Source organism: Sinocyclocheilus rhinocerous, unplaced genomic scaffold (genome assembly GCF_001515625.1).
Source record: "Sinocyclocheilus rhinocerous isolate Xijiao unplaced genomic scaffold, SAMN03320098_v1.1 scaffold10962, whole genome shotgun sequence".
Classification (NCBI taxonomy): Eukaryota; Metazoa; Chordata; class Actinopteri; order Cypriniformes; family Cyprinidae; genus Sinocyclocheilus; species Sinocyclocheilus rhinocerous.
In genome coordinates this window covers 4,120-11,944 of record NW_015626160.1, presented here as the reverse complement: position 1 = coordinate 11,944, position 7,825 = coordinate 4,120, and the positions used below count along the sequence as shown (strand labels likewise).

General features: G+C 31.4%; 1 protein-coding gene across 1 annotated transcript; it reads left to right on the top strand.

Moving 5' to 3' along the window:
• The first annotated feature begins 548 nt into the window (after positions 1-548).
• LOC107711132 (uncharacterized) lies at positions 549-7,078 on the top strand. The gene is made up of 3 exons (XM_016516078.1): positions 549-676; positions 1,172-1,294; positions 6,541-7,078. The coding sequence occupies exons 1-3, from the start codon at positions 585-587 to the stop codon at positions 7,076-7,078; spliced, it is 753 nt and encodes a 250-aa protein (XP_016371564.1). The 5' UTR covers positions 549-584.
• Positions 7,079-7,825: the final 747 nt, after the last annotated feature.

Below are 7,825 nucleotides of genomic sequence, written 5' to 3'. Positions count from 1 at the left end.
AAACTTTTATATGATGTTACAGTCTCTGTGAGCTCGTCCAGATCGGTGGCAGCATCTTCAAAAACACTCCAATCAGTGAGGTCGAAACAGACACTAGTCCATATTCTCTGCTCACATGCTCTGATAATAATAGCTTTGTGGGACTTACGTTATTTGGATAATAAAAATTTTTTAAAAGTCAGTGAAATCTGATTCTGTTGCAGTTTTTCTGTTGAACTGAATAAAAATAATATGTTGATATTTAATATAAATAAATTTTCTGTCCAATTGTATTGTTTTACTTTCAATAAATGTGTGGTTATTTTATTGGGCTTGTATTTTTCAAATTCAGTATCATTAAAATTATTGAGTTAAATTTAAAAAACTTTAAAAAATGTTTTATATTATTAAAAAGCATTTTTGGTTTTGGTTTTGGTTTTGGTTTTCGGCCAAGGTCATCCAGCATTTGACCCAGAATTTTCATTTTGGTGCATCCCTAAATATTTTTATTTATTTTTTTACACGAAATGTCTGAAATTTCTCAACTTTTTTATTATTATTATTATTTTTTTTAGAAATGAGAGTAGGAATACACTGACCCTAAAATGAGTGCTCCATCTCCTGGATCAAGCTGCAATCAACCCATGAAGAATCTGGCCTCTGTCTTCTGTGATGAAATAGTGGCCTATGACCTCAGGTAAGACACAAGTCATTTTAGCATTAGTGAGTGTTGTTGCATGGAACCATCACAGAGAGGCACAAAATAACTTTCTTGAGCCTTTACTGTCACTGATCCTCACTGGTAGAATGATCTTCCCTACCTTCCCAAACAGTAAAATTCCTTTACATTTTTCAAGCACTTGACTGAATCTTTTTTAAACTGCTTGATCTCTCGATCTTTCTAGTAATGTATGCATTATTTTTTTTTTTAAATCTTGAATCGTTTCCTATTCTTTCACTGTTTATTCTTTTCATCTCATTTCTAGACTGCACTCTGAACAGTTTTGAACTTTTATATTTCAGCAATTGTTCTGTTATTGCCTCCATAGGATGAATTTAATTTTATGTTCCTCATTTCTAATTACCTTTGGATGAAAGTTTCTGATAAAGCAATAAATGTAACTCTAAGGTGCATACATTTTATTCAGCATATGTAGTGCTCCAAAATGCTTTTTTGTTTGTCTTTTGTCAGTATCGGCAGTAGTGAGAGGCAGAGATCAGAGTCTCCAGAACCCAGCTGTGTGTCTGTGAAAAGTAACGCATCCATGATGGAACCCCTTAAATTCAGTGATGGTCCAGGGACCTCTAACCCTCCGTTAGTATAAACATTTGTGACCCTCTCTGTGAAATCCAGGCTAAAGTCTCAAAATCGAATTATGAGATAACAAGCATCAAAGTTTGATTTCAACCATTAATTTCCCTATGATTTCAATCTTTGACATGGTCTTACTCAGTCAGTAATAAAGATATCAATATTACATTTTCACAGAATGTTCTTTACCTTATGAAGGATGATTTTATATAGAAAACAGTAAATCACCAAAAAATTACTTTAGCTGGGTTTTCACAGACAGGGACACATTTACTTGCTAATTTACTGTAAGGTGCATTCATTTTATTCAGCATATGTAGTGCTCCAAAATGCTTTTTTGTTTGTCTTTTGTCAGTATCAGCAGTAGTGAGAGGCAGAGATCAGAGTCTCCAGAACCCAGCTGTGTGTCTGTGAAAAGTAACACATCCATGATGGAACCCCTTAAATTCAGTGATGGACCAGGGACCTCTAACCCTCTGTCAGTATAAACATCTGTGACCCTCTCTGTGAAATCCAGGCTAAAGTCTCAAAATCGAATTATGAGATAACAAGCATCAAAGTTTGATTTCAACCATTAATTTCCCTATGATTTCAATCTTTGACATGGTCTTACTCAGTCAATAAGAAAGATTTCAATATTACATTTTCACAGAATGTTCTTTACCTTATGAAGAATGATTTTATATAGAGAACAGTAAATCACCAAAAAATTACTTTAGCTGGGTTTTCACAGACAGGGACACATTTACTTGCTAATTTACTGTAAGGTGCATTCATTTTATTCAGCATATGTAGTGCTCCAAAATGCTTTTTTGTTTGTCTTTTGTCAGTATCGGCAGTAGTGAGAGGCAGAGATCAGAGTCTCCAGAACCCAGCTGTGTGTCTGTGAAAAGTAACACATCCATGATGGAACCCCTTAAATTCAGTGATGGACCAGGGACCTCTAACCCTCTGTCAGTATAAACATCTGTGACCCTCTCTGTGAAATCCAGGCTAAAGTCTCAAAATCTAATTATGAGATAACAAGCATCAAAGTTTGATTTTAACTAAAATAAAGCTAAAATAAAGTACTTTTTATCTCTGTGAAATCCAGGCTAAAGTCTCAAAATCTAATTATGAGATAACAAGCATCAAAGTTTGATTTTAACTAAAATAAAGCTAAAATAAAGTACTTTTTATCTCTGTGAAATCCAGGCTAAAGTCTCAAAATCTAATTATGAGATAACAAGCATCAAAGTTTGATTTTAACTAAAATAAAGCTAAAATAAAGTACTTTTTATCTCTGTGAAATCCAGGCTAAAGTCTCAAAATCTAATTATGAGATAACAAGCATCAAAGTTTGATTTTAACTAAAATAAAGCTAAAATAAAGTACTTTTTATCTCTGTGAAATCCAGGCTAAAGTCTCAAAATCTAATTATGAGATAACAAGCATCAAAGTTTGATTTTAACTAAAATAAAGCTAAAATAAAGTACTTTTTATCTCTGTGAAATCCAGGCTAAAGTCTCAAAATCTAATTATGAGATAACAAGCATCAAAGTTTGATTTTAACTAAAATAAAGCTAAAATAAAGTACTTTTTATCTCTGTGAAATCCAGGCTAAAGTCTCAAAATCTAATTATGAGATAACAAGCATCAAAGTTTGATTTTAACTAAAATAAAGCTAAAATAAAGTACTTTTTATCTCTGTGAAATCCAGGCTAAAGTCTCAAAATCTAATTATGAGATAACAAGCATCAAAGTTTGATTTTAACTAAAATAAAGCTAAAATAAAGTACTTTTTATCTCTGTGAAATCCAGGCTAAAGTCTCAAAATCTAATTATGAGATAACAAGCATCAAAGTTTGATTTTAACTAAAATAAAGCTAAAATAAAGTACTTTTTATCTCTGTGAAATCCAGGCTAAAGTCTCAAAATCTAATTATGAGATAACAAGCATCAAAGTTTGATTTTAACTAAAATAAAGCTAAAATAAAGTACTTTTTATCTCTGTGAAATCCAGGCTAAAGTCTCAAAATCTAATTATGAGATAACAAGCATCAAAGTTTGATTTTAACTAAAATAAAGCTAAAATAAAGTACTTTTTATCTCTGTGAAATCCAGGCTAAAGTCTCAAAATCTAATTATGAGATAACAAGCATCAAAGTTTGATTTTAACTAAAATAAAGCTAAAATAAAGTACTTTTTATCTCTGTGAAATCCAGGCTAAAGTCTCAAAATCTAATTATGAGATAACAAGCATCAAAGTTTGATTTTAACTAAAATAAAGCTAAAATAAAGTACTTTTTATCTCTGTGAAATCCAGGCTAAAGTCTCAAAATCTAATTATGAGATAACAAGCATCAAAGTTTGATTTTAACTAAAATAAAGCTAAAATAAAGTACTTTTTATCTCTGTGAAATCCAGGCTAAAGTCTCAAAATCTAATTATGAGATAACAAGCATCAAAGTTTGATTTTAACTAAAATAAAGCTAAAATAAAGTACTTTTTATCTCTGTGAAATCCAGGCTAAAGTCTCAAAATCTAATTATGAGATAACAAGCATCAAAGTTTGATTTTAACTAAAATAAAGCTAAAATAAAGTACTTTTTATCTCTGTGAAATCCAGGCTAAAGTCTCAAAATCTAATTATGAGATAACAAGCATCAAAGTTTGATTTTAACTAAAATAAAGCTAAAATAAAGTACTTTTTATCTCTGTGAAATCCAGGCTAAAGTCTCAAAATCTAATTATGAGATAACAAGCATCAAAGTTTGATTTTAACTAAAATAAAGCTAAAATAAAGTACTTTTTATCTCTGTGAAATCCAGGCTAAAGTCTCAAAATCTAATTATGAGATAACAAGCATCAAAGTTTGATTTTAACTAAAATAAAGCTAAAATAAAGTACTTTTTATCTCTGTGAAATCCAGGCTAAAGTCTCAAAATCTAATTATGAGATAACAAGCATCAAAGTTTGATTTTAACTAAAATAAAGCTAAAATAAAGTACTTTTTATCTCTGTGAAATCCAGGCTAAAGTCTCAAAATCTAATTATGAGATAACAAGCATCAAAGTTTGATTTTAACTAAAATAAAGCTAAAATAAAGTACTTTTTATCTCTGTGAAATCCAGGCTAAAGTCTCAAAATCTAATTATGAGATAACAAGCATCAAAGTTTGATTTTAACTAAAATAAAGCTAAAATAAAGTACTTTTTATCTCTGTGAAATCCAGGCTAAAGTCTCAAAATCTAATTATGAGATAACAAGCATCAAAGTTTGATTTTAACTAAAATAAAGCTAAAATAAAGTACTTTTTATCTCTGTGAAATCCAGGCTAAAGTCTCAAAATCTAATTATGAGATAACAAGCATCAAAGTTTGATTTTAACTAAAATAAAGCTAAAATAAAGTACTTTTTATCTCTGTGAAATCCAGGCTAAAGTCTCAAAATCTAATTATGAGATAACAAGCATCAAAGTTTGATTTTAACTAAAATAAAGCTAAAATAAAGTACTTTTTATCTCTGTGAAATCCAGGCTAAAGTCTCAAAATCTAATTATGAGATAACAAGCATCAAAGTTTGATTTTAACTAAAATAAAGCTAAAATAAAGTACTTTTTATCTCTGTGAAATCCAGGCTAAAGTCTCAAAATCTAATTATGAGATAACAAGCATCAAAGTTTGATTTTAACTAAAATAAAGCTAAAATAAAGTACTTTTTATCTCTGTGAAATCCAGGCTAAAGTCTCAAAATCTAATTATGAGATAACAAGCATCAAAGTTTGATTTTAACTAAAATAAAGCTAAAATAAAGTACTTTTTATCTCTGTGAAATCCAGGCTAAAGTCTCAAAATCTAATTATGAGATAACAAGCATCAAAGTTTGATTTTAACTAAAATAAAGCTAAAATAAAGTACTTTTTATCTCTGTGAAATCCAGGCTAAAGTCTCAAAATCTAATTATGAGATAACAAGCATCAAAGTTTGATTTTAACTAAAATAAAGCTAAAATAAAGTACTTTTTATCTCTGTGAAATCCAGGCTAAAGTCTCAAAATCTAATTATGAGATAACAAGCATCAAAGTTTGTTTTGAACTAAAATAAAGTTAAAATAAAGTACTTTTTATCTCTGTGAAATCCAGGCTAAAGTCTCAAAATCTAATTATGAGATAACAAGCATCAAAGTTTGATTTTAACTAAAATAAAGCTAAAATAAAGTACTTTTTATCTCTGTGAAATCCAGGCTAAAGTCTCAAAATCTAATTATGAGATAACAAGCATCAAAGTTTGATTTTAACTAAAATAAAGCTAAAATAAAGTACTTTTTATCTCTGGGAAATCCAGGCTAAAGTCTCAAAATCTAATTATGAGATAACAAGCATCAAAGTTTGATTTCAACCATTAATTTCCCTATGATTTCAATCTTTGACATGGTCTTACTCAGTCAGTAATAAAGATATCAATATTACATTTTCACAGAATGTTCTTTACCTTATGAAGGATGATTTTATATAGAAAACAGTAAATCACCAAAAAATTACTTTAGCTGGGTTTTCACAGACAGGGACACATTTACTTGCTAATTTACTGTAAGGTGCATTCATTTTATTCAGCATATGTAGTGCTCCAAAATGCTTTTTTGTTTGTCTTTTGTCAGTATCAGCAGTAGTGAGAGGCAGAGATCAGAGTCTCCAGAACCCAGCTGTGTGTCTGTGAAAAGTAACACATCCATGATGGAACCCCTTAAATTCAGTGATGGACCAGGGACCTCTAACCCTCTGTCAGTATAAACATCTGTGACCCTCTCTGTGAAATCCAGGCTAAAGTCTCAAAATCGAATTATGAGATAACAAGCATCAAAGTTTGATTTCAACCATTAATTTCCCTATGATTTCAATCTTTGACATGGTCTTACTCAGTCAATAAGAAAGATTTCAATATTACATTTTCACAGAATGTTCTTTACCTTATGAAGAATGATTTTATATAGAGAACAGTAAATCACCAAAAAATTACTTTAGCTGGGTTTTCACAGACAGGGTCACATTTACTTGGTAATTTACTGTAGTGTATCACAAATTAATAATACTTTAAGAAACTTTAATGAAACAACACTAAATGTATTCCAAAATATGCAACATACTAAACAGAAGTGCCTCCCAAAATCAAAGTCATATCTGGTAACTGTATGTTTTATGAAGGTCTTCAATAGTCATTGTAATCACTGTCATTGTCTTTTTGCTGCTATTGTCTTTTCTATTTCAGCAGGGGAGAGATATATGATCTGAACAAATCTTTACCATACTCTGCATCCCACTATCAGCACCATATCAGAATGAATACAAGTGTTTCTTACCTTCTGACCCACAAAAAAACAATTCATAAAACACACGGTCTGTTGGAAGAGACTGAAGCCCTGATACAGGATTCTCACCAATCAGTAGATGATGTCCTTCAGAGATTCAAAGACCAGCACAAAACCAGCATGAAAAACAAGTATGAGAGATTATCTGAGGGAAACAAACAGGAGAATGTAACCCTCCTGAACAGGATCTATACGCAGCTCTACATCATAGAGGGAGAGAGTGAAGGAGTGAATGAAGAACATGAGGTTTTACAGATGGAGAAAACAGCCAGAACACAACACTCACAAGACACTTCAATCTACTGCAGTGACATCTTTAAAGCTTCACCTGAGCCAGGATGTGAGGAGAAAGACCAGATCAAGACTGTTCTTACTAAAGGCATCGCTGGAATCGGAAAAACCGTCTCTGTGCAGAAGTCCATTCTGGTCTGGCATCACTAATGCACAATCATCATTTAATTAGTCACTTAATTATCTCATTAACTTTAACTCTTTGAGGACTTGGGATTTGACTTGAGACTCGTTTGTGATTTGAAAGGAATGACGTGGTTCCTCCTCTGGTGAAATCAGCTGCTGAGTTCATGGGTGGAATAAACATATGGCAGGACTTTTACTTTCTGACCCCTGGATTGTCCGCCTCTGCATGTAATTAATTTCTTCATTTTTTCAATTCAAAAGTTGATAATGTTCGTAAATAAATTTCCGTTTCACCTTTTTCTACTACCTCATGTCACTGTACACCTGAGTTCACTGGTTTTTTTTCTTATTAACTTTCCTCAACTTGATACGGGAGGTATCTAGCATGAAATCTACCACTTCCTTGCTTGATCCTATTCCCACTAGCTTATTAAAGGGGTCATATGACGTTGCTAAAAAGAACATTATTTTGTGTATTTGGTGTAATGAAATGTGTTTATGCGGTTTAAGGTTCAAAAAACACGTCCAGCCGGAGCGACGAGGCAAAAACATGAAAACCCATTATAAATGAGGCATTTGTTGCATCCAGTGGGGACATAATTAATGATTATGATGACTTATACTGTCTTTTTACACGTTGCGTTGCATATCACACTGCGTAAACATAAAACCATGTCTGTATTTGTGATCGGAGAAACGACAAACAACAAGCTCTACTCTACACTGCTCATCGCATTTGATTAAATCGTCAGTGGCAAATTCTTTAAATAT